A 23138-nucleotide genomic window follows, 5' to 3' on the forward strand; every position below is an offset into this window, starting at 1 on the left:
ACCAAATATCTCTTACAAGGAAGACCTGCTGGCCGTGGCAGCAGCAGCACAATCACAACAGAAACAATAAAATATGCTCACAGAAAACACATAATGAAAACTAAGAATTTAAACTTCTGTATTGTAGCCACTGACTGTGAATCAGACGCAGCTCAACAGCGCCATCTTTAGGTTGTGATCAGAATTTTCTTTGTTCCTAAATTCATTACCAAGATTAATGTGTTTGTGGGAACATGAATGTTTTTAGGGTTTCTGCATCATATCAGGCAGATTTTCCCCCCATCAGATTCAAATGCAGTCTTTCTTCTGGGCTGATTGGAGCTTCAGTTAAATGTTTTTGTCCATTTTTAGTCCTGAAATATGAAGTAGGAATATTTCAATGGTGTGATTTTAGACGAATTTCTTCATTTTGAGGGCCACAAAGCCGGTTCAGCTGAGTTCATGTAAACTGAAATTGGCCCATTAAAAATGGGCCAATTTCTTTCATCAGTAATGTTTAATAGTGAGTTTTATCCTCTGCTGTTGATATTTTGCGATAAGATGATCTCATAAGGAAGAGCACCCTAATATTATACTGCATCAATACCAATACTCCACTTATAGCAGCTTTAAGTCAATATTCTTTTGGTCTTCTTGAATTCACATCTTTAACTTTACTGTCTTTATCACATTAACCAGAAGTTAAGTTCAGCTGTTCCGGGATGATCATACTGTTCGCAGCTCTGGAGCCGCTTCCAAATTAATTTAATTTATATTTCTGCTTGAATTTAAACAGTTATTTGGGGGTTTGGACATAATCATCAATTAAAAATGATAAAAATCATTGATTGATCACATGGAAGGCTGTTGTTATGTAGTTCCAGTCCAGTCCAGCAGGGGGCGGAAATGGACCAACCAGCTGCTTTGTCTCAATGTGACACCCAGCCGAAGGAAAACAAAAAGACGTCAGGAGCAGCTTGTGTGGACGCAGCTGGAAGACGGTTGTGTTGCTGTGAATCAGCTGAATATTTCAGTAACTATGTCTTCAGTTCAGCTTCAGATAGCGGCCAACTGCTTCTGCTGTTGAAAAACAAAACGTCGTTCACTACGAGGAAAACATAATCTGATGGAAACTACAGACTCACCAGAATCGGTATGAATCAGTTTGATCGGTTTATTGTTTAAGCTTTCAGCATTACTTCAGTGTTTTAAGGTCCGTTCAGACCGGTGTTACGGTTTAATAGGTTTTCATGTTAAATGGTGACTAACTTCCGGTCGCGTTGTTGCCACAGAGCCGAAGGACCCCGCTTAGCTGCCCTCGTCAAAGCCGTTCTAATAAAGAATTAGCAGTCTGGAGCTCTGACGGTCTTTTTGTGTGCTAAAAACGTTTCTTCCAGGATTTAACTGGTTATGTTCGTTTTTTAAACATCAGGCGCTGCTTTAAATACTTGATCATTTTTCTGTTTATGTATTCTCAGTTAACATGAATATTAAAAGGGATATAAACCCCAGATAAAAACAGAAGACACGAAACCAAAAGAAGATGCAGCAATTGGAAACAAGAAATGCTGCAGCTTTGACTAAACCTTCAGACAAACGGTGCGTTCCCACTGCACTTGTAAAACTGATTCTACATCCTGTCAACTTGTTCAGGTTTGAACTTAAACACTAAATTAACTTGTTACTATTGTTAGAAGATAGACACTATAAAAAATACATTCTATTTTCTGGATTGTCCTGACGTCCTCAGTTTTGAGCTTTCTTATGTTTTCATCTATGACTGCATTATTACACTTAGTATTATTCAGATTATAGTGTTTCTTTATTCCGAGGACAGTCCAGTTTCAAACCCTTTTCTTTTTATGCATTCTGTTTTTATTTCACTTTTTATATTGTTATATTAGTGTTAACTTGGAATACAAAATCTTATATCAAATAAATAACTGTATTTTATTTAGTTTCTTCTCCACCAGGACAGCCAAACTGTCAGTGCTGCATAGAGAGCGGCTGTCACATTACTTGTCTGTATCATTGTTTGCACTGACTCAGCATTATCAACTTGCTGTCACATCCAAAGGAGTTTGATGTGAATGCTGTTTCCTGCTGAGTGCTTTCCTGTGTTAGTCAGAGTACACATCTGTAGTCTCTTAACATGGAGGATGGACAAAGTTTCCTGATGGGATTCCTCCCAAATATCCAGTTTTAATGAAGGTGGAGTCAGATGGTTCCAGTGAGATCTTGGGCTGAAGAATGAGATGGTCATCAATTTAATTATATTAATGATGTCCTCCTTTTTCCCTACAGACCTTCAAAAGCCACATGTCTCCATTGAGACGGAAGCTTCTTCCATCCAACATCTCTGTAGCCTGGGCAGGAGGCCTCACCATAACCAGAGGAAGAAGAACCTCAATGGACTGAAGAGAATCAGATGGAACCAGATCCAATACAGTGGATTAAAGAGGAAGAGGAGGACACAGCACTGATGGAAGAAGAAAAGGAGGAAATAAAGTTTTCATCGGCTAAAGAAAAACAGAAAAAAACAGAACCTTCACTGATAGAAAAACAGGAGAACCCAGACACTCATAAGATTAAAGAAGAAGAGGAGGACCCAGAATTTCCACTGACAGAAGAACAGGAGAAACAAGAATTACAGAGGATTAAAGAGGAAGACCAGGACACAAAACACTCAAGTTTGGAGGAGGAAAATGAAGAACCAACATCTTTATGGGTTGAAGAGGAACAGAAGAAACCAGAAACCCCACTTATTGAAGATCAGGAGGCTGTAGAATCTAAATGGATTAAAGAAAAAGAAGAGCCATATTCAATACTGATAGTTGAAGTAAAGGAAGAAACAGATTCTTCATGGATTAAACATGAACAGCAGAAACTGGAACATTTTCCAACTGGGCAGGACCAGAAGGACGGCTGCAGCAGTGAGGAGGGAGAGCAGGAACAGTCCGTTGCTTTGATGGAGACGCCTCTTCAGGAAGTCTCCAGGAAAAGAGCTGGAGAACCAAGAACCGAGCAGTGTTCATTTCATCCGTCTTCTACAGACAGCACACATCAGGAAGGAAGCAGCTCCACAGTGTTAGAGAGTCAGTCTCATGCTGACACAAGGAATATGTCTTTAAAATGTGAAATTTGTGAACGAGCATTTAAGAAGAGGTTTAACTTGAAAGAGCATTACAAAACCCACACTGGGGAGAGACCTTTTTGTTGTGAAACATGTGGGAGACGTTTTTCTCGATTCAGTATTTTAAAAGTTCACAAGCAAACTCATACAGGTGAGAGACCTTTTTGTTGTGAAACATGTGGGAAAACATTCTTGCGAATTTATAATTTAAATCTTCATCAGAAAGTTCATAGTGGTGAGAGGCCTTTTTCCTGTGACACGTGTGGAAAATCTTTCTCTCGTATTGATAATTTAAATCTACATAAGAAAAGGCATGAAGATGAGAGGCCTTTAAAAAATCAGGCAAGTGAGAGGCCTTTCTCTTGTGAAACATGTGACAAAAGTTTCTCTCGAATTGATCATTTAAAAGCTCACAAGAACATTCACACAGGTGAGAGACCTTTTTGTTGTGACACTTGTGGAAAAGCTTTTTCTCATATTGGCAATTTAAGTATTCATAAGAAAGTTCATACAGGTGAGAGACCTTTTTCTTGTGAAACGTGTGGGAAAGGCTTTATAAATAGTTCGAACTTGAATGTTCACAGGAGAACTCACACGGGTGAAAGACCCTATTCATGTGAAGTATGTGGGAAAGCTTATTTTATCCGCAATCACTTAAATGTACATCAGCGAACCCACACAGGTGAGAGGCCGTTCTCATGTCAAATATGTGGCAAAGGTTTCATTGAAAACAGGAAACTGAATTATCACTTGAAAAGAAAGCACAGAAGTAAGAAATAGTCATTTGACTCTCACTGGTTAACAATAAATATTTAGAATTTTCTTATTAGTTTATTTCTTAGTAATATATTAGCAAAGGAAAAAATACTAATGAAGCTTCAACCTGAGTAGGAGTGAAGCTGATGTGTTGGGTTGTTTTGTGGGGTGACTCTGGCTCATTGGGTATTTTTACAATTGGAAGGTTTTTGGTTTTTAAAGTTTCAAGTTGTAATTTTATAATAAATGTTGCATTTAAACACTTTAAGACAAATAGTTTTTATTGAAAATTTTTGTTGGCATCAAATTTGAAAGTACTTTAGTTTTAATGCAATAGAGACGAGAAAAATGTAATTTTCCTGAGTGTTTGTTAGGAAAAGCTGTTTGAGGTCTTTGGAGTTTAAAACGATAAACTGCACTGACAGACTATAGATTCTCCAGATTGATGGAAAGTTTGGGATCCTTTTTTTTTCAGATAGTTTACAGATCAGAGGTCTGAACACAGTCAGCAGTGTCTCTGTAAATACAGGTTTAAGCTAATTTATGTTTAATAAATGCCAACATTTCACTCTAATAACACAATGACGGTTACAAGCAGGTCTGGATTGGCAAATTGGGAGAACTGGGAGAACTGAGGACTCCCCGTCATTTGGGCCTTAAGCTCTGGTTTTCTCTCTCTATTATTTTTGAACTGAGCTGGTGTTCAGGCACTGGGTTGATCTCGTGCCCCACTGCTGCTGCCCTGGGCTGCAACCGTCTCTATTGGACTAACAGCTTTTATAGTTTTGTTTTTCAGAGACGTATCCTGACATTCAACGGTCTCAGACACTGGTGTTTAAAGATGGGAAGTAGAAACAGCAAGGATGGAGCAGAGGAGGCTGGAATTAAAGAGGAAACTCTGGAAACATTTGCAGCTAAAAGAGCAAAACTGAGCAACTTTTCCATAACGACCATATGGACGATGAATCGGTAAGGAAAGATATACCAATAGTACATATTAAAAAATGTAATATTATGTGAAAATGCAACATTTCTTGCCAGTCATCTCAGAAAGGGAAACGTTGCATGAAATCATCCTCCATTCACTGATGCATTCCAAGCCTTTGTTTCCTGTAATTTTGGTGATTATGACTTGCAGATAATGAAAATTCAAAATTCAGTGTCTCATAAAACCAGAATAAGTGAATAATGTGATTATTGGAATCAGTTGGATTCACAGACTGCTGACTGGACAGAATGCATGAAATTATTAGATCATCTGCTTCTGTCATTTAATGTTAGAAACATTTGTCTTTGTTCTGAAAACCAGTGCAGTAAAAAAGCTGCTCATTTGTTTATTTTCACACTGAAACATAAAAACGTTGGTTTGAGGATCAGTTACACTTTAGGAATGTCAAACAAATAAATATAACCATTCGATGCTGTCAAACGCTTCTTCAGCGTTCAGTGACCGTAACGGGTCTACTGTCCCTTTCACATTTAATATTCAGAAGTCACAAAGTTGCTGGAAGAATTTCACTATAAAAATCTTACTTAAAAATTTCTAATAATATCCGTTTATATTTGAATGTTTTATAAACCTCAGTAGGTTCATAAAACCAACCCTCCTACAGCTGTTGAATTTAAATTTTGATGCCAATATTATGTATGATGGAGTTGGTTGGTTTCAACCTGATAATATGGAGACTCATCTGAAATCAGCTTCAGGTGAACAGCAGAGGCTTTATTTAAAACCAACATCATATCGCAGCACAAACTAGAAGAAATCCAAACCGCAGAACTATTTCAACTCGATGTGTGAATCCAGACAGGAGCAGTCACTTGAACTTCATCTTATAGCTGTAAGTTTAAACGGTTTTCTACATGAACATGTTTCAGGCTGCAGCTCCGACTGCTCAGCTGTTAAACTACAAACATCCTTCAGTCTACCGTCCTGTAAAAACCACAGCAGCAACAATTACAAAGCTAATTTAACTCCTGTGTTTAAGTTCAACATTATTAAACCAAATGTGTTTGTTATTCAAAACAAAGTGAAAAACTGCTAAAATATTCAGACATTTTGGTTTTAAATATATTTATCAAACTGAAAAGTTCTTAAGAAAAACATTGAAAAATCGAATGAACAACGTTGTCAACAACAACCATCAGTAGTTTATGAACTTTAAAACTGAAACTTTAAAACTGGAAGTTTTAAAGTTATGAATTTAAACTTCAGTTTGAGGATTTCAACAAAAAGTAAGTTTAAGATGTTGGTGTGGAGAAATTTCTCCTCAGTCTTCTCGACAACCACAATGTAGATAATTTAAGTTTACAAACATCCATTTCTGCACAGCTCTCTGCACATCAGGATATAATAAGGTTAAGTCCAGCCTTTGATTAGGCCACTCCAACTCTACAATTCATTCGTTTGGTTCTTCCTGTTGTAGATCTGGACTAAACTTCAGCTGCTGGACAGATGGACCCACATTTGGTCTCAAAGACTTTGATACTCTGAAGAGTAAGACGAGCCCACATCACCAGCCCTCCACCACCATGCTGGGCTGCATCTATGAAGCATGTGCCAAGAGTTTTGATCCCATCTGATGGCATGAAAATGTGTTTGTCCATCAGGTCAGAGCTGCTGGTGTCCAGAGGTTCACATCGTTTCTAAAGAACGTCTCACCTTCACTTCTAGTTTCAACACAATCAGTAACTTTATTTTCTAATACACTTTAAAAACAGAAAAATACCAAGAACAGTTTAAATATTTCTCACAGTCAGTCTGATTCGACTTCTCATGTTTGTGTTTTTGTTTCTACAATCATCAAATAAGCTTCTTCCACCTCTGTGGCTTTTCTGGTGCACATTTCATTTAGAGAGATGTTTGAGTGAAAACATGTTTACTCCAAACTTATACAGGAAAAGCTGTGTGACTTTCCCATGCCGATCTAAACATGTTTTATTCTAGAAGCTTTTCACAAAGCTCTCCCAGGAGAAAGGCCTCTCACCTGTGTGGCTCCTCCGGTGCATGTTTAATAGATAACGTCTAGTAAAACTTTTCCCACATGTTTCACAGGAAAAGGGCCTCACACCTGTATGAATGTTCTTGTGGACATTTAAATGACCAATTTGTAAGAAACTTTTCTTGCATATTGGACAAGTAAAAGGCCTTTCACCGGTGTGGGTTCTATAGTGAACATTTAACTGAGAACGTCTAGCAAAACTTTTACTGCAAGTTTCACAAGTAAAAGGCTTTTCTCCAGTGTGGGTCATGTAATGCTGTTTTAAGTCATATTTATTCTTCAGTAATCTCCCACACAGCCCACAGCTGACTGGCCCTTTCCTGGAGTCGGTGTGGGACTGACCCTCCGACACGGTGGAGCTGCTTCCTTCCTGCTCTTTGCTCTCGGCTTCAGCAGAGATGTGAAAGGAAGGATGCTCAGTTCTTGGTCCTTCACTCAGATCCCGTCTCTGAAGTGTGAAAGTCTCCATCAAAGCAGCAAACTGCTTCTGGTTCTGCCTGGTCGGTAAAGGTTCTGGTTCCTGCTGTTCAAAATTAAACACCGGAGACTGTGCCTCCTCCTCTTCCTCTTTAATCCATAGAGATCCTGGTTCCCAATGTTCTTCAGTCAGTGGAGGTTCTGGTTCCACCCGTTCCTCTTCAGTCCACTGACATTCGGCTTCGTCCTCGTCATGACTGGACCTCCTCTCCTGGCCACAGGCCTGTTGGACGGTAGCAGCTTCCTCTTTAACCGACACATGTGGATTCTGGAGGTCTGTGAGACAAAGGAAGAGATCATTAATACAGATCGATTGATGACTGTCTCATCCATCAGGCCAATAAGTGACCAACAGTTTTCAGCCCAATAGATTTGGAGCTCTAGCAAGAAAGTGTTTAAATGAAATGCAATATTTAAATCACTGATATCTACAGTTAACTAGGTGATAAAACATCAACATCACTGTTACTGAATGATAAACGTGTCTAGTGCAGACGGCTCTGCAGTGGAGTTCAGGTCGAAACCAGCAAACCACAGGATGAACTCTGACCTCCAGCCACTGTCACCCATTAAAGAACACTGTCTGTTTTATTAACACACAGAAGTAAGAATATTGTTTCAGTTCAAAATAAAATAAGCCAACAAACACTGGATGTGTTGTCTTTGCTGATCCGGCACCAGACATAATCTAAACTCTTTACATCGTTATAATTTCTTTCCTCTTTCTCCAACTCTTTGAATTGCATCATTAATCTTCTTCTCTTTTACCTCCGTCTCTTCATTCTCCATCTTTCTGTTTCCACATCAGCACCTTCATCCAGACCTACCAGAACTTTGTCTCTGCAGCTCCGAACCGATTCTGTTGAGTTTTATCTCTGGTTTCCAGTCGATCCCCATCATCCTGCGCTGAGCATCGAGCTCCTCCTCGTAGCAAATGATGGTTTTTTCAACCTCTGAGAAGATTTCTGCAGCAGCAGCAGTTAGTCGCTCTCTGATAAACTCTCTGAGATGCTGAACTGAAGACATTGTTGCTGAAATATTAGCTGAGAAACGATAAAACAACCGTATTCTGGATGATTCCACAGAACCTGATACTGGAGCCTTTTGTTTTACTTCCGCTGGGGTCACACTGAGAGAAAACAGTTTATTGGACCATTTCCGCCCCCTGCTGGACTGAACTGGAACTTCATTTTTGGGGTTTATAAGCCTTTAGTATATTTATATTATATTCACTGAAGAACTGAAATATTTCCTAAGGGTTTCACAAAATACGGCTACCGCTTGTGAACCATATTCTGTGTGTGTGTTTTGTTTTTTGTTGTGTTTTTGTCCACAAAAACCATACAAGTAATTATTTGGTGCACAAAAAATTTAAAGATTGAAAAAGTTCATGTATGTTTCAGGTAACGTTATGCTGTTCCGCTCCAGTCCAGCAGGGGGCGCAAATTGACCAATCAGCTGATTTGTGGTGATCCCCAGCAAAAGGAAAACTGAAGGATTTAGCATGAGGTTCTGTGGACTCATCCAGAATACGGTTGTTTTATCGTTTCTCAGCTAATATTTCAGCAACCATGTCTTCAGTTCAGCATCTCAGAGAGTTTATCAGAGAGAGACTAACTGCTGCTGCTGCAGAAATCTTCTCAGAGGTTGAAAAAAACCATCATTTGCTACCAGGAGGAGCTCGATGCTCAGCGCAGGATGATGGGGATCAACTGGAAACCAGAGATAAAACTCAACAGAATCGGTTCGGAGCTGCGGAGACAAAGTTCTGGTAGGTCTGGATGAAGGTGTGTTACATGCAGACAGAGAAGCTGCTGCAGCTGAACTGTTTTAGCTGCTGCTCTGATGCTACATAACAAAATAACAGATGTCTGAATCTCTGAAAACCAGATGGAGATCATTTAAGCCGCCTGACTAAAAATATTAATGATTTAACAATAAACACAATAAATAAATAAAACTGAACCATTTCGGTTTAGTGCCTCTGAATTTACATGTCTGTGTGTATAAAAATGAAACAATCTAAAAATAATAAAGAACATTCTAGTATAAATCCCAGGATAGACGGGAAGATGAAATTTTGATTAGAGATGCAGGTATTGATTACGGAGTTAATCTAAAGCTGACTGCTCGTATTTATTGATGAACAATTAACTGATGTGACCTTTTTCTTAAGAACCTTGTGAATGTTGGGGACACGGCTGCAGGTCTCGTCTAAGAAATCATTGACATCCTTAGTGGGATATTCTGAAGGTCCAATTAAGCAAAAACGTCTTTCATAGTTTTTAGATATTTCTTTATCAGTAGACTTGTAATTACATTTCTCTACTTTTCTCCAAATGACAGAAATATGAGTTTTTTTTCACTGTCAATCCATGTAGCTGTTGATCTTATCTCGGTCATATAATTTAATCTCCATCAGTTTCTTTTTCCTCTTTCACATTTAGTTTGTAAATCAGTGAGTGATCTGGACTAAATTACTTTCATCTGTTTCTATCTTCCTTCTCTGTTGACTCTAAAACAAGGTTAGCAGTAAGATGCTGTGCTCTGATTAACATCCACTTGGCTCATGAAGTTTGTTGTGTATTTTCTCCCAGGACAGCAGCAGCAGTGACTGTTGATTGGTAACTGGAACACAGCCTCTGTTTGTAGATGGTTAGACTGAAAATGTACTTTGGATCTGAGGTTTTACAAAGAAGCAGTTCCTTCACTCAACATAAGATGATTTCTGCTAACTGCTCTGGTACCTGAACCTTTTTGTCCTGTTGACTCCTGATACTTTAAAGGGAACGGAAACAAAGTAACATGAGGAGAAACAGCTGTTGCTTTTTCTATGGGGCTGGACAATATTTTAAAAAGGAAATACTGGATAAACTACCAAACTTCAAAACAAACTATGAATATTTTAGCAAAATAAGCTGAAGTAGAAACTCATCTAAAATGTTCTGTTGGAACCAAATGGTTTTCTGAACACTGAACTAAAGAGGGAGACATGGGTCTTTATTTGGGTGATGTGACATCAGCCCATTTTTTAATAATAATTTTGCTGCATTTAAAGAAGACGGTCATCAATTAATTTATATCAATGATCTCTTCCTTTGTTCCCTCAGACCTTCAAAAGCTAAATGTCTTCACTGAGCAGGAAACTTCTTCCATCCAACTTCTCTGTAACCAGGGGAGGCGGTCCAGCCACGAGGAGGAGGAAGCAGAACCTCAATGGACTGGAGAGGATCAAATGGAACCGGATCCTCCACGGCCACCTGAACGCCCCCTGGTGGAAGGAAACGAGAACGCAGAGTCTTCATGGGACAAAAGGCCACAGAAAAAATCAGAACCTCCACCGATTGAAGAATGGGAGGAATCAGAAACTGATTGGATGAAAGTGGAACCTAAACCTTCACCGTTTAAAGAATCTGAGTGGATTAAAGAGAAAGAAGACCCAAGAAAACCACTGATTGAAGGACAGGAGGATCCAGAAACTACATGGATTAAAGAGGAAGCAGAACCACTGATGGAGGGAGTAATGGAGGAAGCAGATTCTCCTGGTGGCTGTGAAGGAGAGCCAAGACCTGAGCAGCTTTCTTTTCATGTTTCTCCTGTAGTTGAGAGCAACGATCAGGGAGGAAGAAGCTCCACCGGGTCACAGACTCGGTGCTATACTGACACAAGCAATATGTCTTCTGATAAGTGTGGTATTTGTGGGAAATCCTTCAAGAAGAAGTTTAACTTGAAACAGCATTACAGAACCCACACTGGTGAGACCTTTCTGTTGTGAAACATGTGGGGAAAGTTTCTATCAAATTAGTAATTTAAAAGCTCACAAGAAGATTCATACAGGTGAAAGGCCTTTTTCTTGTGACTTGTGTAGGAAATCTTTCTCTTGTATTGAGGCCTTTTCAAACATATGGAGAAGATTTCTCTCTTTACAACAAAATGAATACAAGTGAAAGGCCTTTTGCTTGTGAACCATGTGGGAAAGGTTTTATACATGGTTCAAATTGAAATGTTCTCAGGAGAACCCACACAGGGCATTGATGGGGTCAGTGTTTCCAACAGACGGTAAATTATGGATGTTGTGCTTGTTCATTTTCCTGTCATCCTTCAAGACTGACTGGCTAAAATAGGATCGTTTCTAATTGTGATGGACGGCGACACAGAGGCTGTCAGAATAACCCGAGGTAACCATGACAACCAGGCTGGAGACTTTAGTTTAGCAGCAACAAGACATGAAGTTACTTCTAAAATTAATCATGCAGGTTAGATTAAAATGATTGACTTTTCTTACTTGATTATTTCTGTGACTAGATTAAACTGTACTGACCCTCACTAATAAATATCAAGCATAAAGAAACAATTAAAAGATGGTGCAGACTTGGACTTACATGGTTCTAGAAAATTAAAGGTTTTAATAGGTTTCTTTGGCCTCAGCTACATTAAAAACATCTTTGGGCGAATAGTCACTAAAACTAACCTGTTTCAGAAACAAAGATGATGTATGGAGAAACAAAATATTTACTGGTTTCAAATTTTAAAGAGAGTTTTCAGTATTTAATGCAGAAGAAATGAGAAGACACCAAACGAGTATCTATGAATCTGATCTGGGTTCAGTTTGTTTGCAGATCAGACGTCTGAACACAGACACAAGGTTAAGCTAATCTGTGTTTAACAAAGGGCAACATTTGGCTCAATGTAACACTGATTTATTGATTAATTTGCTTCATTGTTAATATTCATCCCACTGTCCACAAAGTGACATCATTTCTGCTGAGTTATTTTTGTCTCCACTGGGAGGAAACGGTAAAAACAGAAACATCTTCAGGTTCTCAGTATTTACAGCAAAGGTTTGTGATGCGTCAACTTAATTCAGCAGTAAATGTTGCAATGGTTGTTTTTTAACTTTAAACTGGAATCTAATTTTTCTGCATGTCAGCATACAGCTCAGTTTTAATAAAACATGTAAATCATAAACCTTATGTATTAAGACATATGAGGCCTTGGCTGTAAATAAAGCTGATTGTGGTCAGAGAGCAGATCTGAATCTGTTCTCAGTGGTTATTAGAAGCCACCAAACTGCTGGCAGCCAATCAGACTTCCTTTCCTGCAGCTGTGTGGGTTTGTGCTCTGCAGCCTCCACACCGTTAGCTGTGGCTTCTCACTTTAATAACACAATGACAGTTACAAGCATCGACTGAAACAATGGTTCAGGAAGCACCTGTGTTCTTCATCTGAGAGAGAAACAGCTCAGAGCTGAACTCACAGCTCAGCAATCAGCTCCATCAGATTCAAGGCGTCCATGTTGGTTCAGACTCCGTCTCGTCATTCAGTGGATGACGGCTGAATGTCAAGCAGAGTCGGGACGTCGCAGTCAGAGCTGAACTTTGATTTAGTTCACTTCAAACTGGTTTGGTCTTTGAGGACCAGCTCTCCACTGGTTTCCATCAGCCTGGATCATCCTGACAGCTGTAGTTCCAAGTTGCTCTCATGTTTAGGGGAGTTCCTCAGGGCTCAGTCCTTGGTCTTGTCACCATGGCAACATGGCGTTAATATTTTCATCTAAACATGGAGGTGTAACAATGCTATTGTCTGAGATTAATGAGTGATTTTCATTTTATTCCCACTGAATTTGTTTGTAGAAACAAATCTCCAGTAAAAAGTTTTGTTTTTAAACTTTTTTGAATAACATTTTTAAAATGTAGTATGGATAATAAATATTTAATTTGAACATACAAATGGCTGAAAATGTGGACCAGCAGACAAGTTCTTCCCAGTGTTTCTGCATCTGCTGAACAAAGGAATCAGCTTTCCTGAAGTCATTTCAAACGTCTTTCAGTTGTAGTCTGTTGTATTTTCAGTTTGTTGGGTTTAACCCTTCTGCTGTCTTCGGGTCAAAAGTGACCCATTCCCATGTTTAGCTGTAGAAAAAATACCCTAAACCAGGGATGGGCAGTCCTGGTCCTGGAGGGCCGGTGTCCTGCACTCTGGACGTCTCCCTGGTCCAACACACTTCGATCAAACAGCCGGATCACCTCCTCAGTGCATCAGGTTCTCCAGAGTCCTGCTAACGATTACTTGATCCAGGTGTGTTGAAGTAGAGACACATATAGGTTGCAGGAGCCCGGCCCTCCAGGCCTGGAGCTGCCCACCCGGCCCTAAACGAGCTTTTTCCGACTTGAAATTTTATGACTTTTCTTAAATTAACCTGACATTAGTAGAAGTGATGCTTTGTTTTAGTTTATATTTCCATGTGGGCTGATCACCACGAGGGTACCAGGATTACCTTATGGGTCATTTTGGACCCGTGAATTATAAAAGCATTTAAACACCAGAAAAAGAGTTCAGAGACCACACACACACACACACACACACACACACACACACACACACACACACACACACACACACACATCAAAGAAACTGGATTGATGTATGAATTAAACTTGCCTTTGACTCTCAATCTGCAGCCAACCTCCCACATCACACAAACTCCCAAACACAACAGAAAATAATCTGACATGATAAAAACGATATGAAGGTTTATGAATCTGAGAACCAGTAGCTGAAGCCATGAATAGACGTTTCACTAACAGCTGTTGTATGTTTCCACATTCTGACCTACATGGGATCTTCAGCATAAGAAGTTGAACAAATTCAATGTAGCGTCTTGGTGAAGAACATCTTCATGTTATAAAGATTTTCTTGAACATTTTCTGTTCAGTGTGGGATGTTCTTCATCTGATGTTCAACACCTGATGTTGAACATGTGATGTTCATTTATATAATTATATAATAAACCTTTACTGTGTAAAGGAAAACCGTTACAACACTTAGTTTGTGGTAAAAAGAAAAAAAGTGTGTAATACTGTTGATCGTCTTTTTGTATTGTGTAACAAAAATACATGATAAAAAATTTATTAAATTGAGTTGAAATAATAAATATCTAATTTTTTCATCATACAAAATAGATTTTGGACTTAAAATTCAATTAATCTGCTTTATTTTGGGGCTTTTGTTAGGGCGGGTCATTTTTGACCCATAGGACAAGGTGAGTAAACAGAAGGTCAAAGGGATCTGTGACCTGGAGTTCATTGAGTTAGGAAAGTATTTATTTTCACTTATGCTGGATAAAATATAAAATTATGTAAAGAGTAATTTTATTAGGCAGCAATGAAAACTATGAGCTCTAGGAGGTTCATTGTAGTTTATTGTTACATTTCCTATTCAAAATGTTGTTTTTTTGTTGTTGATTTAAATATAAAGTACTCCTCGGTTCCCACATTTGTGGCATTTTGTTGCTTCATTAAACACTAAATGAATGACAGTCCTACTTTAAACACAGAGACTTTAAGTTACAATACAGAAGACAAACAGGAGGAAGAGCTGCAGATGTCAAGAGAAGAACTGAAGGACAATGTTTGATTTACAAAACGCATAAAATCCTTTTTATTTTTCCTGTTTTAATATGAATGCATATTGTTTTAATTTCACATGAAAAGCGCCAGTAACTTGATTTTCATCCTTAAATTAATACTTGTTACTAATTGGAAGCTCAGCAGTAGCATCTTCCTCTGATCGTCCAATCAGCATCTTCCTCTGATTATCCAATCAGCAGCTTCCACTGATCATCCAATCAGCATCTTCCTCTGATTATCCAATCAGCAGCTTCCTCTGATGGTCCAATCAGCATCTTCCTCTGATCGTCCAATCAGCAGCCTCCTCTGATCGTCCAATCAGCAGCTTCCTCTGATGGTCCAATCAGCAGCTTCCTCTGATGGTCCAATCAGCAGCCTCCTCTGATCGTCCAATCAGCAGCCTCCTCTGATCGTCCAATCAGCAGCCTCCTCTGATCGTCCAATCAGCAGCCTCCTCTGATGGTCCAATCAGCAGTTTCCTCTGACTGTCCAATCAGCAGCCTCCTCTGATCGTCCAATCAGCAGCCTCCTCTGATCGTCCAATCAGCAGCCTCCTCTGATCGTCCAATCAGCAGCCTCCTCTGATCGTCCAATCAGCAGCCTCCTCTGATCGTCCAATCAGCAGCTTCCTCTGATGGTCCAATCAGCAGCTTCCTCTGATGGTCCAATCAGCAGCCTCCTCTTCTCTGTGGCTGCAGGGGCTGATGGGAGCTCTGGTTCCTCTGCTAGAAACCACGTGGCCCTGGTCTGATCTCTCAGCTCGTCCTTGTTTGGCCTCAGCTGCATCAGAGCTCCACTTCTCCCCAGGTTCACCAGAGGAAACTCCACTGCACACAATGCTTTTCCTCCCAGCTGCTGCTCTGTGCTGGCTGGGTTCAGGTGAGTGTTTCCACCAATCAGGAGCCAACAAAGCCCACCTGGAACAAACACTGTCACACTAACCTTCACCTGTCTGTCTGTGTCTCTACAGCGCTGGCTGCCATGGCAACAAGGCCAATTCAAATTTCTACTCTGACCAGGAGATCCGGTCAGAACGTCTCCATCAGCTGTAGAGGAACTGATTACTTTGAGTCGGATTTTATATTTTGGTATCAAAAGAAACAATCAGACCAACTCAGAATTATTCTAAGTATTAACAAGTTGTATGGTGACATAAATCTCAGCTACAATCACACTCAGAAAGAGGATTTTTCAGTAAAGATATTTCCTAACGGCTGCGATTTGGAGATTGAAAAAGTTCAACTCAATCATTCAGCCTCCTACTACTGCAGCTGTTTGAAAGTTGGTTCCCACAGTGAGCAACGATTCCTTCAGCCTGAACAAAAACCTCCAGATGTCAAACAGCTTGTGACAGCAGTAAACCACTGACTGAGGTTTTATTTCAGTTAACAGGTTTGATTTAAATAAAATGTAAATAAAAGATTTAATAGCAATAAACGGTGATCAAATTAAAAAGCTGTTATTTTTCCTGAGGTGTTTAAGTTGTGTTTTGTGTGTTTTAATCATTTCAGAGTCACAGTCACCGAGTGCTGCACATTCAGTCACTGATACCCAGATCAGAAAGCCGACTTGAGGCTGCGCCTCGTCCAAGGGCTCATTAACATTCAGCAGGGAAGGATCCCAGAGCCAAACCTACAACTTTCTGTTTTGAAGACAGTTTTCCACTGGGAGTTCAAGCTGAGCTGAGTTTGCACAGCCGGTTCTGCAACATTTTCCACTACAGCTCAGAACCTGGGTTGGGGGTTCATTGCCCCCCCAAACCTCCATCCACTGTAAAATGGGACACAGGCAGCCACTGACTGATAAAACATATGTAGCATTCATAAAAACAGCTCAGCCTCCTGAGACAGCAGAGCTGGCTTTCTGATACACAGCGTCTCTGTTTGCAGTCCAGCCCAGCTTGGTGAGGTGAACTCCAGCACTTCGATCACTTTTCCATTGGTGACCAGCTGGAGCGACGGCTTTGGCCTCCAAACTTCAATCATCTCCTATGTTTTGGAGGTCCTGAGCAGGAAGAGGCTTTGGTGCTGCAGTATGAAGGTCCTACCTGTGTTCCTCTTCCTGCCCTTTCCTGATAGACCTGTACTTAAAGTCAGCTGTGTACAGTGTGAACAGGAAGGGAACCTGAACCTCAGAGTGTTGCTCTCTGTTGTCTCAGAAACTAATTTCTCCCACCTGATGAACTGTGGCTACCTCACCAGGTAGTCTGTGGTCCAGGAAGTGGCGTAACCATCGACCCCCGTTTTGTCCTCAAGCTTGTTTGAAGAAACTGGTTTGTTTTGTTGGTCACGTATTCATTGGACAACTGAGATAAATGTGTGGATGGGCCAAAACTTTCTCCAGCTGAACAGAAACAAAACTGAAGTTAATATCTTTGGACCTAAAGAGGAGCGAACCAGAGCTATAGATCTAGAGCAAAGATATTAACTTCAGTTTATATTACAGCTTCAGTTATTCCAGCTGGGATCTGGAGATCAGGCTGACCTCTGACCTAAACCTTCAGAGCCACATAAAGCCGGTTCCAAAGTGGGCCTTCTAGCAGCTGCAGAACATTTCAGGACCAGAGGACTAAAGTCTCAGATCAGAGAAACTCCTCCAGGCGTTCTGACTTAAAACACACCTGATTAGAGTTGCTTTGAAATACAACAACATTGTGATGTGTAATGATGGTGCAGTTGGTGGTGAGGCTGGATGTGGCGGACCCGGGTTGTGGTGTGAAAAAGGATGATTTAATCAAGGCTCTCAGAGCTTAACAGAAAATTCAGGCAGTGCAGGTGAACTAAGAGGCAGAGACCTCGACACAGGAAGGACTGGCAATGAAGACAGTGACAGTTTGACCCAACGAGGGAACAGGACACAGCTGGGATCAATCAAGGGGTGGAGAAGACGGCACAGGAACCGAAATGACTAGAAAACAAACAGAAACCTAAATCCAATGTTTCAGTTATTCACTGCGTCTTTCTAGGACTTACTTTTTTAAATGTAAATCACTTTCAAATGCTTTGTTGCTGAAATGGGCTCCAAATAAACTTAACATGAACATGAGGGGTCAACTAATTAACATTGTCTGAATTAATTTGTACTGCAGTGAAACGGAGAATTGCAGGTTTGAATTTCAGCCGGGTGGCACATCTTGACCCAGGTCAGACCGACAGAGCATCGATACTGCTGCACCCTCCATCTACTCTATAAATCTCACTGTCATTTTGTAATCATGGTAATAATGCCACATATTTTTTTAAGAATCTTCTCATGCCTCCAGTGTTGCTTGTGTCTGAACACATTCTGTGCTTGCAGCTGTAAATAATCCTTCGTTACCCAGGGAAGGAGCATCAGCAGTTTGTGTGGCGTTGCGGTTAACCTCACTGAAACCTGCCTACCCGCCACAATAAAACTCTGCTTTGTAGAAATATGAGCAAAATTAAGAGGAGTACAGAGTGCTGCTAAACAACGGCAGTTAATCATCTGGGAAAATAAATATCTGTAGAATGTTTCACATTAATTTATGAATCTATCCTTTAGTCCTGATCCGGTTCATGTGGACTAAAGGAGAGAACTGAGTCTTTAACATCAGAACCAGATGCTAACACAGCTAAAAGAAGAAAGAAAGAATCATGTTGATGTGAACATCAGAGAAACTCATCATGGAGCTGAAACCTGGTCCAGCTGCATCATCTGGACCGGTTCCCCTCAGCATCTGGACCGGTTCCCCTCAGCATCTGGACCGGTTCCCCTCATCATCTGGACCGGTTCCCCTCAGCATCTGGACCGGTTCCCCTCAGCATCTGGACCGGTTCCCCTCAGCCGACCCGTTCGGGGTTTTTGTATCAGTCTGTCTCACTGTGAAGAGGACTGATGGCACTTACTACTACTATCCCGTCTTTGGATCTGGAACCAAACTTTATCTAACAGGTAAGAACATTTTGTGCTTTATTGTGGATTTTAAAGCAGCACAGTTTTGCAGAAAAACATAAATAATATCTAAAAACAACATTTATAGATTTATAGAACATGTTGCTGGCGATGTTCACTGACTTATAATAAAACATAAAGAACAAATGTAAAAATGCAAAAGAAATATCAAATCTATCTATCTATCTATCTATCTATCTATCTATCTATCTATCTAGACTTTTTAATCTTTTTCATTGTCCATCATTTTTACTTATGGTATTAAAAAAATTTCCATCATATTCTTCTTTTGCCCATCAATTTTTAGGTAATATTGACAAAGGCTGTTCAGTTGCATTTAATTTTTATTTGGTTTAATTAATATCCAACAAGTTGGACAGAGAATCCTGATCCCAGCAGATGAACACGTTTTCTCTGGAGTAACAGAAAATACTGCTGTGGTCTCACTACATAATTATAAATGAAATTAAATGATTGCAATTAAATTATGAACCTGCTGAGGTCTGAAACAAAATGTACATTTAATTTCAGTTTATCTTATGCAAGTGGTAGCAAACTCATACAAACCACACCAGCAGGGCTGAAACGATTCCTCGAGTGATTCGAGTCCCTCGATTATTAAAATTCCTCGAGGAAAATTTACCTGCCGAAGCTTCGTTAATGTTTTATTATTTAGCGCGCCGGGTTGAGCGGAGCTCTGACTTCCTTCTGAGCTGTTGACAATTTATGTTAGCGGCATAAATTGGACGTTATGCCGCTAACAGGAAAGCTAAGTGTTAGCTGCATAACGTCCAATCTTCCAGTTCGGCCCGCGGGGATTTTACTGATTGGTGATAATTTCGGGTTTTCATCGTTTTTGGGAACCAACAAACATCCTTAAATGACCGGAGCGATCCGGGAGTCCGGCAGCCTTTCTGCTCCGGAGCTGCTGGTTCAGAGCTGAGGAGGATTTCTACAGGCAGAGGCTGAACACGGCGGGCGGCTGATGCTGACAGTGGAAGAGCAGCTTTAGGACGAACCGGCATTAAATTTACATCATCCCGGCCTGAACGAAGCGCATCGTGACGTGAAAGAGTTCATCCTTAAACTCACTGAAGATGAAAACATAAACTAAAAACTGGAGTTTAGACACTTTTTATAAGCGTATTTTTGATCTTGGCTCTTTAAATTGAATATAATTTCGATGTTTCTATAACTTTTCTTCAGGTTAACATAGAAAGTGAGCTGTTACTGTTACACGGTAATTTAATAAAAACTACTAAAACGTAACTGTTACGAAGCTCAAATGTGGAAAAATTGGACCGATATTCATATCCGATCTGCTGTTACGCCAGATTTATCAATATTTTATTTTATTTTATTTTATTTATCTGATTACTTGATTAATAATTGAATAATTGATAGATTATTCAATTATTAAAATATTTATTTACAACAGCCCTACATACCAGTTTATTATTTTATTTATTCTGCTGAAACTCAATTCAAATTTAATGTCTGATTTTAATTGATTATCTTTCAGTAAATGTTCATTTACTGTTACTTTGGCATTGTTAGTTCCTCTCGATACCTGAGAGCCACCAGCAGTTTGTCCTTCATGCACACAGCAGCATTTGGTGGATATCTTATTAATTTGTCCCTCAGCCACATCATTGTTCAAGCCATCAACAGAGATTCTCCTGGATCAACATTCAGCCTCTGTTCCTCTCAGAAACGTCTGTTTCTCTCTTGGTTCACATCGAGATTTCAAGCATCATTCGTCTGCAGGGTTTAAGGACTTTTCAGAAATTAGGGATTTTTAAAATGTTTTGATGCTTCACCCATTCAAATCCAGTTTTATGTTTTTATTATTAATGTTTTGCTGAAATACCCGAATGAGCCGAATAAGAAGTGCCAGAATATTAAACTTTGACTGTCTGATGGCCCAGTAAAATTAAATTCAATCACATACTGATCCTAAATATCAAACAGTACAATAAGCTCAGTTAATTATTGCAATTAGTTTAAAACATTTCTAAGAAAAGATGGAATCGAGGATCGACTTGCAGCATCCTGAGGATGCTCAGAGCGACAGTAGGGAGGAAAAACTTCTCTTCCTTTTCACCGTTTGGAGGTTTTTTCCTTTTATTTGCTGTCTGAACACATTAGAGAGTCTGGGTTTAATCAGGGATCAGCTGCATCAGATTCCTCCAGATCCGTACCTCCTGATACACGCCTGGCAGGAATAACATCCAACGGCCAAACGAGGCGTCTCTGGAACGCGACCAACCCGTCAGACACGACAACTAAAACACGCAGGAAGAGCCTGAAGGAGAGAGACCTGGAAAACATGGAAAACATGGAAAACATGGAAAACATGGAGCTTATTGGCACAAATACATCATGAATGTTTGGAGGATTCACAGTTTGGCTTTCAAACTTATCAACACAATTAAAGATGTGAAGCCCAGCAGTGACAGGATCAGGTGTTTCAGGTTCTGCTGTCAGGAAAAGCAGAAAGTACCGACTGTACTGAAGATGATGGGAACCTTTAAAGTCTCAGTTTCACTGGAATAAAATGTTTCATAAACTGATTCATCTTAACAGTCGAGTTTGTGCCAAAATTAATTGATCTCCACCAATTCTGATTATCAGAACATCCAAACTGATCGAAGCTTATTGATAAAAACAACAACTTGAAACTGAAGTTGTGTTACAAACACTTTGAATGAGTTCATGGATCAATAATATAGAAATCATTTCTAAAGATGCACTGTAAGAAAATATCAATAATTTGGGTTATTTAGCCTTTAATGGGAAGAGATTCATTTTCAATGTTTTTAATTCATTTATAAATGTAATTTATTTGTCAAGCTAAATATTTTAAGCAACATAAAATGACCTGCGTTCTTCTGACTTTAGAGGCTGCAGTAACTTAGTTCTGCTGGTCAGCAGCTCAGTGATCAGATCCAGGATCAGACTGGATGCAGTGCAGAGCTGCAGCTGCTGCTGACTGGCTGAATGTGTCTGTCTGCTGGTTTCTGCTGCCGACCTCCAGGTGATCCGGTAGTGCAGCCCGTGGTGAGCGTGTACCCAGCAGCATCCAGCGCCCAGCGGGACAGGAAGGGCTTCCTGCTGTGTCTGGCCTCAGGCATGTTTCCTCCTGAGGTCCAGATCTCCTGGAAAAGACTGGAGGACGGTGGAGAGAAGGATCTGACCTCTGGAGAGCAGCTGGAGCTCAGAGAGCCGAACCGCACCGCCTCCATCTTACTGGTGGATCGGGAGCCTCTCAGCACATCTAGATACCGCTGCTCTGTGCGGCATGAGGGGGGCCCAGTGGAGGCCCCAGCAACACAAGGTGAGGAAGCTGGGAGACCAGGCAGGGACTCAGCTGCAGCTGCAGCAGAGGACGGACATTTCTGTTTAACTCCAAACATTTTCCTCCTGTTCTGTTCCAGAGGTTCCTGGTTTCTATCCACCAACTGATGCTGAAGATCTGCTGCAGCTTCGCTGCAGGGTGAAGCTGCTCTGCCTGCTCTACTCAGTGCTGATAGTGAAGAGTCTGGTGTACTGCTGTGGACTCTCTCTGCTGATGGTCCTCAGGACCAAGGGACCGGCCCCCAGCTGAACCCTCTGCTGCAGCTGCAGCAACGCAGGATTTTATTATTAATCACTGAAAATCATTTATTCAACTTTAGCTTCATTTTAATATGAAATAATCAGTGCTTTAGCTTCTTCATATCTTTAAGAATATCTTATTTTAACCAATCAAACAGCAGAATGAGGAGCTTTGAAGGAGAGAAAAAAAACATTTCTAGCAGTTTTAACATCAATTTTAACAAAAGTTTGGTTTTTAATAGATTTTAACTTTTCCCCAGAAAAGTCAGCTGATTATATTAATATTATAAATAAAGAAGAGGGAAAATATGCTTTCATATAACTTGGGAATTTAGTTATTTGTGTACAAACATTTCTATCAAGATTTTAAAACATCAGATTTTAAAAATAAATGAAAGTGAATGTATGTTTTACTGGAGGAGGGAATTTTTTTCAAACTAAATTGAATAATAAATTAGTTACTTGACATCTTGTATCAGCTGGAATGTAAATTTAATTAATTTGAAATAACTTTTTTGTAAATTGCTGAAGTATTTGTTGTGATGTTGTGAACTGGTTATATAAATACACTGAATGTATTGAAATTGTTTTTGCTGTGAATAAATCCTGAAAGAATAAATCAGTTTTCTATTTTCTACTAAATGTTTCCTTTGAATCTCCAGCTGATCAAACATCCAATCAATCAATCAAATTCTATTTATTTAGCACATTTCAGTAGTAAGGCATTTCAAAGTGCTTTAAATGATTAAACACAAAAACACAAAGTAATGCAACATTGAATCAATAATCAAAAACATGAAATTTCCTGTCGAGTTGAAGTTTTGCCCTTATAGGTACCTCATCAATGAGAAAGGGGGGGGTGGGGGGGTCCAA

At 39.9% G+C, this 23138-nt stretch overlaps 3 protein-coding genes, 1 pseudogene and 1 gene segment (V, D, J or C); 4 read left to right on the forward strand and 1 right to left on the reverse strand.

Annotated features, from left to right (window-relative positions):
- The first annotated feature begins 783 nt into the window (after nt 1–783).
- LOC106915874 (uncharacterized) lies at nt 784–4132 on the forward strand. The gene is made up of 2 exons (XM_014983804.2): nt 784–1132; nt 2284–4132. The coding sequence occupies exon 2, from the start codon at nt 2408–2410 to the stop codon at nt 3890–3892; it is 1485 nt and encodes a 494-aa protein (XP_014839290.2). The 5' UTR covers nt 784–1132; nt 2284–2407; the 3' UTR covers nt 3893–4132.
- A 1438-nt stretch (nt 4133–5570) lies between these two features.
- On the reverse strand, nt 5571–8467 carry LOC106915876 (uncharacterized). Its single transcript, XM_014983811.2, has 2 exons — nt 8175–8467; nt 5571–7623 (listed from the first exon to the last, which is right to left on the reverse strand). Exons 1-2 carry the CDS (start codon nt 8371–8373, stop codon nt 6812–6814), a joined length of 1011 nt encoding a protein of 336 aa, XP_014839297.2. The 5' UTR covers nt 8374–8467; the 3' UTR covers nt 5571–6811.
- A 353-nt stretch (nt 8468–8820) lies between these two features.
- LOC106915875 (uncharacterized) lies at nt 8821–14050 on the forward strand (annotated as a pseudogene). Its single transcript, XR_015765792.1, has 2 exons — nt 8821–9118; nt 10458–14050. The product of XR_015765792.1 is annotated as an uncharacterized LOC106915875 (transcript).
- A 1331-nt stretch (nt 14051–15381) lies between these two features.
- Nucleotides 15382–16212, forward strand: LOC148154491 (uncharacterized). Its single transcript, XM_088014527.1, has 2 exons — nt 15382–15635; nt 15727–16212. Exons 1-2 carry the CDS (start codon nt 15416–15418, stop codon nt 16122–16124), a joined length of 618 nt encoding a protein of 205 aa, XP_087870653.1. The 5' UTR covers nt 15382–15415; the 3' UTR covers nt 16125–16212.
- A 2188-nt stretch (nt 16213–18400) lies between these two features.
- Nucleotides 18401–22907, forward strand: LOC148154492 (T-cell receptor gamma chain C region C7.5-like). The segment is given in 3 exon segments: nt 18401–18668; nt 21706–22005; nt 22106–22907. Coding segments are annotated over 3 exon segments (738 nt in total).
- Nucleotides 22908–23138: the final 231 nt, after the last annotated feature.

Source organism: Poecilia mexicana, unplaced genomic scaffold, assembly GCF_051168715.1.
Source record: "Poecilia mexicana isolate PSO_F unplaced genomic scaffold, ASM5116871v1 scaffold_17, whole genome shotgun sequence".
Lineage (NCBI taxonomy): Eukaryota > Metazoa > Chordata > Actinopteri > Cyprinodontiformes > Poeciliidae > Poecilia > Poecilia mexicana.

What these genes read in the sequence shown, in the direction of transcription:
- LOC106915874 (XM_014983804.2), top strand. Translation starts at nt 2,408, where the DNA reads ATGGAACCAGATCCAATACAGTGGATTAAAGAGGAAGAGGAGGACACA.
- LOC106915876 (XM_014983811.2), bottom strand. Translation starts at nt 8,373, where the DNA reads ATGTCTTCAGTTCAGCATCTCAGAGAGTTTATCAGAGAGCGACTAACT. An exon ending in GCTGCAGAGACAAAGTTCTG is followed by an intron (nt 7,624 to 8,174) that starts GTAGGTCTGGAT and finishes TTTGTCTCACAG; the next exon opens with ACCTCCAGAATCCACATGTG.
- LOC148154491 (XM_088014527.1), top strand. Translation starts at nt 15,416, where the DNA reads ATGGTCCAATCAGCAGCCTCCTCTTCTCTGTGGCTGCAGGGGCTGATG. An exon ending in TCTGTGCTGGCTGGGTTCAG is followed by an intron (nt 15,636 to 15,726) that starts GTGAGTGTTTCC and finishes GTGTCTCTACAG; the next exon opens with CGCTGGCTGCCATGGCAACA.